This window comes from Gymnodraco acuticeps, unplaced genomic scaffold (genome assembly GCF_902827175.1).
Source record: "Gymnodraco acuticeps unplaced genomic scaffold, fGymAcu1.1, whole genome shotgun sequence".
NCBI classification, from domain to species: domain Eukaryota; kingdom Metazoa; phylum Chordata; class Actinopteri; order Perciformes; family Bathydraconidae; genus Gymnodraco; species Gymnodraco acuticeps.
The window spans coordinates 1-12,177 of record NW_022991989.1 but is presented as its reverse complement, the minus strand read 5'-3'; the positions used below and the strand labels follow the sequence as shown (position 1 = coordinate 12,177).

The 12,177-nt window shown below is 39.6% G+C and overlaps 1 protein-coding gene across 1 annotated transcript; it reads right to left on the bottom strand.

Annotated features, from left to right (window-relative positions):
• Window positions 1-128: 128 nt before the first annotated feature.
• Window positions 129-11,160, bottom strand: LOC117536303 (tyrosine-protein phosphatase non-receptor type 7-like). Its single transcript, XM_034201094.1, is given in 13 exon segments — window positions 129-1,086; window positions 2,357-2,441; window positions 2,543-2,656; window positions 3,725-3,918; window positions 4,801-5,004; window positions 5,098-5,235; window positions 7,416-7,495; window positions 7,590-7,656; window positions 7,658-7,675; window positions 7,756-7,809; window positions 7,811-7,937; window positions 8,055-8,248; window positions 10,272-11,160. Coding segments are annotated over 12 exon segments (1,305 nt in total). The 5' UTR covers window positions 8,156-8,248; window positions 10,272-11,160; the 3' UTR covers window positions 129-963.
• Window positions 11,161-12,177: the final 1,017 nt, after the last annotated feature.

Sequence of the window (12,177 nt, the reverse complement as noted above, 5' to 3'; positions counted from 1 at the left end):
AAATGATGTGGACATTGAGTCAGGTTACTATCGTGGCTATGGAAGCGCTTTTTGACCGATACAATCCCAACATCTAATCATGTAACATCGTGTTTATGATTAAAATAAAAACGTAATTACTGTATACATAACATTTTTGGGTAATTTATTTTAATTACTTAAGTTTACAAAGCCACACAGGATACACTGCAGTATACAGTACCAACAGAAAACCGTACAAAAAAGTGAGATACGATGAAGGTCAAATGAACTATTCAAAGCAAATACATAGTGGATAGCAGACACATGCTGAAGAAACATTAACTGTACAATAGATTATAAACAATTAAAAACCATTTATCAAATATATAAATACAACGAAGAAGAAAAAAGGGATAAAAATAGGACATCACATAAATACAAGTCTATTAAAATGTGTGTTGAGAAGCGATTCAAAGCTTGCCCGTATTCGAGTCCTGAACGTGACCCTTTGTTTAACGTTATCCTGTCTTTCTGTCCTGTCCACCTAACAAATGGCCAACTTAGAATTAAAAGATCAATACTTATTTTGCATTCATTATCCCATATGTTCACACTTTCTCTCCCAACGCAGAAATTAATAATATTCATTTGCAAAATTGGGACACAGTAAACACGAAATATTTGATCTTTCTTTAAATGCTCAATACATATCAGCGACAACATCGTTAATATACATTCTTTTAGCATGGGTAATCCTGTAGTGAAAACCTTTATTGGGACAGTCCACAGTGAACATGAACACCTGGGTTCTCGTAGCCTCTGCTGCACAAAACATCCCACAAACCAACATGTTGGGGTTCCTGTTGGTTCTTGGTTCCCCAAAGTCTCTACCTGTCTTTGAGTTGTGTTGCTGGCTCAACAAGTTATCTTGTTTCCATAGTTATGGTGCTGGTTACAGGACTTGTAGCGCTAACTGCTGGTTGTGTGGTGTCTTGGATTTCTTCAGGTCTGTATCGAGCCTTGTTGGTTCTCCAGGTTCTTCTTGTTCTGTGTGTTGTCCAGCTCCAGGTTCTGAAGCTGAACGCTGACCTGCTCCTCTGGGTTCTGCTGGTTCTGGTTCTGCTCCTGAGGAGGAAACACTGGGGTTTAACTTTTCCTCTACTGTTACTAAACACAACGACTGTAAGGGCTGTCCTCAGCTAGCATTAGCACTAAAGGCAGTTGAAGAGACATTTGCAAAAACATTGTTATTTTGTAATTTTCTCAAGTTGATGTTATGTTGTTTTTGGTTTCAGGATAGTTTCTGAATATTGTTTTATGTTAATTGCTTTGTGCTTCGTCATGTTTTATAATCTTCTGGTACCTTGATGGAATAAGTATCTTAACTTTAACCAGATATGCTTGTGATTATTTTATATTTTTTCCATTTGTTATTTTGTAATTCTCTTAACCCTTAGATGATAAGTGGGTCTTTTTTGACCCGGTGAGGTGGTTTTCTTATAGTATCTTTGTAATTAAAAAATGTTATCCTTTCATATTCCAGCTATTCCTCAAAACACATGTTTTGGATATCATGCCATTCACATTTTAAATTGACATTTTATACATTTTAAGAAATTGTAGTTTTTGTATTACTACCCCAAGCTTCCATAAGTGGGTCAAAAATGACCCGCATGCCTTCTCTATGGAATTTCGTTTTTTTTCAAAAATGTAAAAACATTTCTAAAATGTGTTATGGAAATCTTAGACCCAGTCAATACTGTGGAGATACACAAGTCAGGAAGATCAACAATAAATGGTGAAACAGACAGAGTTGTCTTTCTGGTTATTTATTTGAAGCTTCAAAGACACAGGTCTCACAGAGTATAGGATAGTCTGCAGGAGTGTGCGCAATAGTAACAAAATAGCAAAGCTTATATACAAGAAAGGGCGGGCAGACAGAGTTTGCTCAGAAATCTGCTTTCACACGGTCTCATATTGTTATTAGACACTTGTCCTTGAGAAAAATAGTGGAAAATTAAATATTAAATATTTCTAGTATGAACCAAAATATAATACTAAATATTATACAAGTGACCAAAATGACAAAAATGGCATAAACACACATATTATTCTAATACGGGTCCTTTTTGACCCACTTATGGAATAGTGTAGTCACTCGTGCATCTAAGGGTTAAGTTGTTATGTTGTTTTTGGTTCCAGGATAGTTTCTCAATATTGTTTTATGTTAAATGCTTTGTGCTTCGTCATGTTCTATTATTTTGGTACCTTGTTGGAATACGTGTCTTAACTTTAACAAGATGTGCTTGTGATATCTGTATGTTTCTATGGGATATATTCCATAAAAACGCCATTTCCCAGCAGGACACATGATGCAGGGATCAGGCTGGAGTACCTGGTTGAGCTGCAGCTGGCGGCTGAACTGGGCCAGAGTGGAGTACAGGAACTGGTACTGCTCTGTGGTCTGGATCATACCACCTCTGCACAGGACGGGGGGAATAAACAAAATGTAACACCCCAGATATAGAGACAAGAATCTGATAAAACACACAGACAGGAGAGAGAGGAGAGTTTTCCCCACCTGTCGAGTCGGAGCTGACAGACGGTCTCCAGGATGTCGAGCTGCCCGGTGTCTCTGAGCTGCTGACAGCCGATACTGCTGACGATGAAACACCCGGTCCTGCCGATACCTGCACTGAGAGGAGAGGAGACGGGCAGACGAGACGTTTAACGAGAGAGAACACCTTCAAGACCCTGTGCAGCCGCAAATGGTACTGTTACATTTTCAAAACATACAATTCAAATGAAAAAAAAACAATGTAAAGTCAGTAAACTGTCAGCCATGAGGATGATGGTTATAGAGGGAAGAGGATATTGTGTTTTCTATTTTTCCTTTAATGTTTGTTTATTTTGGTTACATACTAAATGTGTATATATTTTAAGTCTGCTAATTGCATCTAGTTGTACTGGGAATACCAGATACATAAAACACTTCTTCTTTACCCTGTATTCCCCCATTTGACCGAGGATAGACATCAAAAGGAGTACAAAATAAATAGATAAACAATCATATAATATAAAATAATAAAATAATAAACCAAAAAATATATATATTATAAAATAATAGATAATAAAATAAAACAAATTAAGTTAGGAAAGCAGTTAGTAGTGTTTTCAGTTCAAAGTGCAAGGTGTTTGCTGTTGCGGTTACAAACGTTCCCATCATGTCTTCAGAAGTACATGAAAGGTTTTGGTTTCATATTTAAATTCTAAATTCATTCAAATTCTGTTAAAAAAAGGGTTTTCTCCTCTGCGGTCTGTGTGCGACTACTGAGCCGTGTCCTTTAATCTTGCTCTCTAGATTTATCTCGAGCAACACACAAGTTCTTCTTTGATCACACACACGTGATAATGCGTCCTCAAACAGGAAGTAGCTTTCGAAACATCTGCAGCATCAGAGGCTGTTTTACCGTTAAGTGACCCAGAGGGTAATAAACAGAGTTGGGAGAAGTACTTAGATATTGTACTTGAGTCAAAGTAGAAGTATTACAGTGTAGTATTGTCGTACTTATGTATAAACGTTTGTGCTCGTACTTAATATTTAGATTTTTCTTGGAATATCATAACTTTTTTGCCTTAAAATGTTCAACTTTCTTTCTCGTAACATCCACCAACTCTTTTTACTGACAATGCTATGATTTTGTTTACGTGTAACACATCGTTTGTCCACACATCTTCAACAAGCACCAGAACAGGAACCAACCTGCAGTGGACGACGATTGGTCCAGGATCCGGGGCGGGGGCTGTGATTGGCTGACAGCTGGGAGGTGGGAGGGACTTCCTGTATGTCTCCACCTCCTCCACGAGTCTCAGCAGGGGAGCAGTGCATTGTGGGATGTGGTGGTCTGGCCAAGAGGTGAACCAGTAGTGTCTGATGGGACGATGCTCCGAACCCAGCTACTCACACACACACACACACACACACACACACACACACACACACACACACACACACACACACACACACACACACACACACACACACAAAAACAACATTTTCCATTCAGAGATTTTGTGTTCAAATGTAAACCAAATGGAAAGACAAAAAAAAGTTGCATACTCTCTCAGCTATTTTCTTTAAACGCAACCTTTATAATATGGATTAGAATATTGAATGGTTTTAAGTTTTAAAGTCCAAAGTCCATATTAGAACTACAGTATGTGCTTGTAAGTTTCACTTGGTTGCTGTTTTTTTGTTCGTGCTCAGAAATGTGTTCCGTTTTCATTGGAAAGTACTTTGTTAATGTGGTAATTTTATCATACGAAAACAAGTTCTCCGTCTACATTCAGTTGATGGAAACACAGATGGGTTTCATGATGAAACCAAGAGTTGATTTGTATCTCAACAGAGGCGGAAAGAACATGAATGCTTAGAGCTGATATGTGTGATATAGCTTTAAAAAACATGCACTTCAATTTAAGATGTCCTGATTTACCTCTGCAGTTTGGACTGATTGGTGTAGTCAATGCAATTCTACATAAACATGTTGTGAATTTGTTTGCTAATGTTTGAGTGCCAGCGGGGCAAAGTGTCACTTCCTGTCAGAACGTGGCCACATTTCTGAGGCGACTTTATCTCTAAATGATGATAACGCTGCGGCATCACTGTGGCAGATGTTACACTCTGATGGACATATTTGGAAACCTGTTCGTGAACAAGGCCTTAAATCACAGGATTAGTATGAATTACAACTAGAGATGAAGTGGAGCAGAAAATAAAAATACTCAAGTAAACTAAGTACTTAAGTACTCTACTTCAGTAAAAGTACTTCACAGTACCTGGATGTCCATGTCAGTAACAGTGAAGCCGTCTTTCTCCCAGCTGTCTGTCACTCTGAGGAGGAATCTGCCAAACCGTTCTGTCTCTCCTTCCTCCTCCTCTTCCTCCCTCTGCTCCTCTTCTTCCTCTTCCTCCTCCTTCACACTCCTCCTGCTCTTCCTCCTCCTCCTCTCCCTCGGCTGTGGCCAGTACAGCTCACACTTCTGGAGAAAAAAAACAGAGCTCACACACTTTCAGGACAAGTCAAGGTAAAAAAGACATGAAAACAGTAGAGAGGAGCTGAGGAGTCGACAAACCTCGTTGTTCTCCTTCAGCCTGGTAACCATGACGATGATGCTGCTCCTCTCCTGCCACACCATGTCCCAGAAATCCCCCACGGTGTGCAACATCGGCCCCTGGGTGGCAATGTAAGCTCTGGGGGCCCCTCCGTAACCCTGCAGCACAGAGAGGTCTTCCAATTAATCAATCAACCAACATACCAACCAACCAAACAACCAACCAACCAACCAACCAAACAACCAACCAATCATTGAATCAATCAACCAACCAGCATACCAACCAACCAAACAACCAACCAACCAACAACCAACCAACCAAACAACCAAACCAACCAACCATTGAATCAATCAACAAACCAACCAACCAAACAACCAACCAACCAACCATTGAATCAATCAACCAACCAGCCAACCAACCAAACCAAACAAACAACCAACCAACCAACCAACCAACCAACCAACCAACCAACCAACCAACCAACCATTGAATCAATCAACCAACCAGCATACCAACCAACAAACAAACCAACCAACCAACCAAACAACCAACCAACCAACAAACCAACCAACCAACCAACCAACCAACCAATCAACCAATGCATCAACAATTGAATCAATCAAACAACCAACCAATACATCAATCAATCAATTAACCAACCAATAAATAAATCAGTCAATCAAGCAAGCAAGCAATACATTACATATACAGTTAATATCTCAATCACTCAATCAATCCAACCATCTGATCACAACCAATTAAAACATGTATAAATTAATCAAATTACCAATCAAAAAACAGAATCATAAACCAATCATCACATATCAATCAATATCTATCAATCCATAAATGTATTAATCGATAGAAATGCATGTTAATAGCACATTAAAGACTTTAAGGTTACTGTCATACTCTACATGTGACTGATATTCTGATTATAAAGTAAATGTACAACTCAAACACAGAACCAAAACATTGTTCAGACTTGTCCTCTTAGAACTTTGAGACTGCTATATCCACTTCTTTGCTCTCTCATCGAGTAACTTCATAGCAGTCTGAACAGCAGTGTTTGTATCCCTCCTGAATCACCCAACAAGGATGTGCACCTGTAAGTTGCTCTTAAAAATTGTATTTGGATTAAAGGATGCCTTCCCTTGCTTTTGAGATCCTTGGATGCTGCATTTATTTGATAGTTCATATTTGTTTTGGAGTTGAACATGTAAATACAGCTTATTCTGCCCATTTAATAAATTGCACAAATCTTTAATAACTTGCATAAATTGTTGTTGTTTTTTTTGCAAGTGGTTACATTTTTAAGAAACCCATAACTGCATCATGCAGAAGATATGACTACTTTTGAAACCACAAAACATCTTGGACCTCATGAGACAGGAAGTGAAGAGTTAAGACTGTTCTCTTCATCAATAACAACCGCGACAACAACAAAAGTGTCCAATCAGTCACAGATGTACGTTTATTTTGTATTAACCTGTACATGTAAATCAATTTGCACGTGTTTGTTATTCTATTAAACAATTTGTAGATGTTGTTGCACATCTGCTTTTCAACAACACACACACATACACACACACACACACACAGCGCTGAGGCGGCAGAGTGTGAGGGATGCGTGGGCCGGCGGTGAGGGGGGGGGGGGGGGGAGGGGGTTAGTCATTTACGGACGTGTCACTTCCTCCCTCACTTCCTGTGGTTTTCCTGGTTGTCACACTCCTACGCTGACAAACCGACGGCTCATATCTGAGTTTCTGTCTGTTTAGATGTCCCACACACACACACACACACACACACACACACACACACACACACACACACACACAACAAGACGCCCACGCTGAGTGACAGCGCTGTCACACTCTATCAGCTTGTTTTCATTTGGAAACATATTTTCTTCAGTGTCAGTAAACACATTTAATGAGGATAGAATAATGAAATAATAAAGTTCAAAGTTAAAAAAGAGATGGTGACACTCGAACCAATGATCTGCCAAGAGGTTCCTTACAATACAGATTTATTTTGATAAATAAGTAATACTGAATAAAGAGGGAACTTTGAGATCCTTTTGATGTGCACATGAACATTTTAGTTTGTACATTTTCCAGGCTTCATTCAAATTATTAAAACTCTGCAATGCTGACTAGTGATGTCACTATGTTACTAAAGTAAACAAAGGAGTCCAATGGAGGTGTTTCTACTGTGGTTAGGGAAATGGAATAGAACCTGATATCTCGCCCTAACCTGATACTAAATGGAAAAATAGCTGCCAAAAAGGACAAATGCATGTGCCTTGACTCAATATGAAATAATGTAGGTGTCTGACCCTGATGTAGTTAGCGTTGATGTAGCGGTCTGGCGACGCCTCTTCCTCCAGGTTCCTCAGGACCACCCGGCTCTCAGGGTCTAAAGAGCAAACAACAAACCACAATCATCAACAAGAGTTACAAAAAACAGGGTCTGGTGTGTTTCTACTGATTGGAGAAGGAAAGCTACTGACTGGGCAGGATGGTTTTGTATCTGTCTTTGATCATGTGACCTTGAACATCGAGCTCTGCGGCGTTCACCAAAGTTCGGAGGGATTTTCTGTGGAGGAGACAGGGACGTTACAACAAACGCCATGAATGCATGAAACATTCTTTGTAACTTTGAATGCACCTCATTACCTGGTACTCTACATTCAGTGTGTTTTTGTCGATGCCCGCCAGCTGCAGCAAGGTGTGTTGTGAGAGGCCGGGAAGAGGTGTGAAGCAGCTGGAGCCACACCTCCTTTGGGGTGGAGACAGAACACACAGGCTCCGCCCCCAGACTGCTCACGTCCAATAGCAGCGAGAGGTTAGAGCCCCGCCTACAAGGATAACCAATGAAAAAACAGCATGAGCATAATTCATTTTTGGAAAGTGATTACATTTATAGATAATAGGGACATGTTATGATATTTAGTAAGCGTTTGTTTGAAACTCACCTCTCTTGCAGGCGGACTGAGGCTTTGCGAGGAGGAGTGGTCAGGGGAGGGGGCGTGGTCGGGTCCTCGAGAGGATGTGAAGCTGAGTGCACTGCCGACATTCTGTAGGTGTGTGTGTGTGTGTGTGTGTGTGTCTGTGTCTGTGTGTGTCTGTGTGTGTGTTAAAGTTGTCCTTAGCTGTCCATCAACACACGCTGTAGGAAAGAGAGGGACTATGAATGTCAAAACAGTGGGAACAAAATCTGCTTTATCTCAAAAAAGAAAAGGAATTATTCAAATCTTCTGAACAATTATGGCTGAAGTCATCTGATTTGTGCAGAACGTCAAACACTGAAGCTTCTTTAGCTGCAGTTTCTAAAACAAGATGATAACGATAAAAGAGAAACTTCCCTTTTTAAATAAAAAGACAGGATATTCAGCAGCCAGACAGAAACCTGAAACCAATCACTAACCCACCCAGGGAACTCCTTCTCTGTTTTTATTCTGAATTTCTTTCTCTTTTTTTCTCTCAAAACATACAGAGTTATTCTAGAGTTCATAATACTTAAAAACAGTCTAAGCTAAAGCTTTATCAGAAAGATTTAAAACACTGTTAGATCGCGATTTATATTGTTGAAGTGTGTAAAATATCACAGCTTTGATGAAGAATCAGCTACATGTTGAGTGCCTGTGAAATCACCACCAACAGCTCAATGAGATGTCCAGCATATTTACTGTAGCAGCCTCCCTGACCGAAACAAAAACATTGAATGTACTCACCGTTATGTTCCAAGTCTCTCTATTTTAAGTCGCACTTCTTTATTTTCTGCACCCGCTTGTGGTTTTGTTTGTAACAAAACTTCAATACACAAAGTTTGAATGACAAAACTATTTGTGCGATGACAAAGCGAAGATCCCGCCACAACTGAGAAGATCTACTTCAAAGACTCATCATCGTGAAGACTTGACTTGCCTGAACCTGATGGTGTGTGTGTGTGTGTGTGTGTGTGTGTGTGTGTGTGTGGTGTGTGTGTGTGTGTGTGTGTGTGTGTGTGTGTGTGTGTGTGTGTGTGTGTGTGTGTGTGTGTGTGTGTGTGTGTGTGTGTGGTGTGTGTGTGTGTGTGTGTGTGTGTGGTGTGGTGTGTGTCTGATTCATTGTGTTTCCACACAAGCTCAGATCTGAACCGTTCAGTGTGTCTCCATCGGAAGAGTTTCCTCACAGCAGGAAGTCAGATCACCCACACTGTCTCAACACACACACACACACACGCGCACACACACACACACACACACACACACACACACTCAGGGGGAGTCAGTATACTGAAGCAAGCGTGTGTTATTGATATGAAACGATAAGAGATATGAGTGTTTTTTTCTTGTCTGCTCTTGTTTCGTGTCAACAGTCTAATCACATTCAGACAAGAACAGTCCAAATGTTTCCCAATTTACCAAGAAACCTCACCATATGAGAGCTTGGCAAGGTATCCCAGCATGCATTTCACATCAACCATCAGTGATTGTAGAAGATATGAGAAGGGTTATCATTTTCTTTCAACACTTGTTATCGCTCGACAAATTAGTTTGAGATTTTTGAAACTGTCAAATGTTTCATTACGTTTTAAAGAGGTCATATTTTCAGCTTCATATTAGTATTGTGTTTGTCTACTGGGACATGTCTCCATGCTTTAATGTTCAAAAAGCTCTTTATTTTTCTCATACTGTGCTGCAGCACCATCTTTTCACATCCCCTCTGTCTGAAACCAGAGCCCAGTCTGCTCTGATTGGTCTGCTGGCCGGCTCTGTTGTGATTGGTCAACCGCTTAGAGATGTCCCGCCACCTATCACGTACATTGTGTTAGGCACGACGTTACATAGTGATTGCACTATGTTCCTGAGAGTAAACAAGGAGTCCAATGGAGGCGTTTCAAGGCGGGGGGGTTGGGGGTTGGTGGGAGAGGAGGGACCACAGGGCACAGTGGACATAACCATTGCACAGAAACCATATAACCAACTACAGGAAAGGGAAAAAACAAACCAAACACCTAATGGGGCCTCTTTAAGAACATTTCCATTCCAATACTTTTGTACTTTAACCGAAGTAATATTTTAAATGCAGGATTTTTACTTGTAACAGAGTATTTTTACAATTTAGTATCCATATTACTTAATATCAGGTCTGAATGCTTCCTCCACCACTGACAATGATATGTTTGATAATATATTGATCAGGCTTACCGGTTATTTGACAGCCATGATGTTTTTGAGTAATTCAGCAGAGTGTAAATCTTCCTCTGATACCGGGGCTCCCGCTGACTTTCACCTAAAACAACAACAACACTGACTTTTCTGAACACATCGTACTCAGTCAGTGACTAACTAACCAACATAACTAACGAAATAAGCAGAGAAAGAGGAAGGAGATAAGTTTCCTCTGCAATAGCAAGAAGAAACACGTGAAGAAAGAAGAGCGAGAAAGTGAAAGTGAAGGAGAGAAAGTCCAAATATGAGGTAAAGGAGAGAGAAGAAACAGCAGGAATAGACATGTCCTTGTTTTCTGCCGGTATTCAACGTGTTCAGGTAGAGAGAGGGAGACCTGAGGGGAGAGAGGGATCGAAAATGAGTCAGAGAGAAAGAAAAGATGGACGGATAATGAAAAAGAAAGGAAGAGAGACGCTCCGGGCGTTGATTATTAAAACACCAAAAGCAGCTTCTCATGAATCATTCATGTCAAATCTACAATACAATCATAAAACACCAGCAGCATGACACACATCTATAACATAAGAAAATAACAAACATCAATGCGACTCTCGAACACATTGACGCACCTCCATTTTGTTTTTCATTCATCAGTCGAGAAAATTGAATATTTAGTGGTTATTGAATTTAATCCTGTTTTCATCAAATTGACTTTATACAGGAAGTCAAAGAAGTCCCTGTAACATAACATTGTTTTTATTTGGGATTACAGTTTTGAAGCCTCGAGTTTGGTATTTGTGCCGTCGATACCTATTGGTTTTTTGGGAACCAGTAATGACAGAGGGTTGAGCTAAGTACTATTACACTCTGAACAAGACACATTTAAGTGACCAAAATTTTCAAATGAACTTCAACAACGGAAATTCAATTATCCTTTGAAAGGTTTGAAGTTGTAAAATGAAAACCTGGACCCCCCCCCTTATCACCTGAATCTCCTCCTAGAGCACCATTGAGTTATTTGTAACCAAATCTCTCTCAGAGGGGCGTGGGGAGGGGCTCTTTATTTTCATCTAAAGTAACAGACAGAGAATCAGCACTTTGGAAACAGGGCTGAAACAGAGGGGATTATGGGTAATGCTGCAATGATCCGTTTTGTGTTTGGAGCCAATCAGAGACAGGCTCTGTATAAATCTGAGACCTATAAATTAATAGATGAAAACAGTATAATAGGGGACCTTTAAAGGGTCACTTTGCATCCTCTGTTTTGCTCTAAATGATGCCAAAATTACCCAAATTAACATCCTGCTGCATTGAAGAAGACTTGAAAGTAACGATCGAGACCATAAAATATTTACGTGACAATAAAATCCTGAGGAGAAGAAGGGTCATTTTATGGTGGACTTCTACACAAACAACTTGTGTCGCCCAACCTATTGGATTTGACAGAGAATGTGGGGGATAAAACAATAACGATATGTATTGTGATGTTTATAACATCCAAATGTATAATTGTACTATTATCACCAGACCCATGTACTTTAGTTTAAGGTACTTTAACACGGTAAATAAAATAACTGTTGCTCAGTTATATAGAAAAAATGTTACATATTTCCTATGAACAAATATTTCTTTGTAGAAGGACTGGGAACGTTTTTTCATTCATACTTTGCATGTACTTCAAGTTATCAATTCAATATGTAGTAACTTATGTCTACTTCTATACCTAATACTTATCATATACAATTATAAAACAACATTGTTTCCACACTAATAAAGTGGTGATGATATTCTTTACAAAGAATAATCAAAAGTATTTACCTCACAAACACTATATATTTACCTCGCCGTTCAAAGTTATCTTTATGGTGAACAAGTTTCTTTAACCCCCCCTTTCTCTCACCTCTTCTTCTCTTCTTCTTCTTCTTCTTCTTCTTCTTCTTCT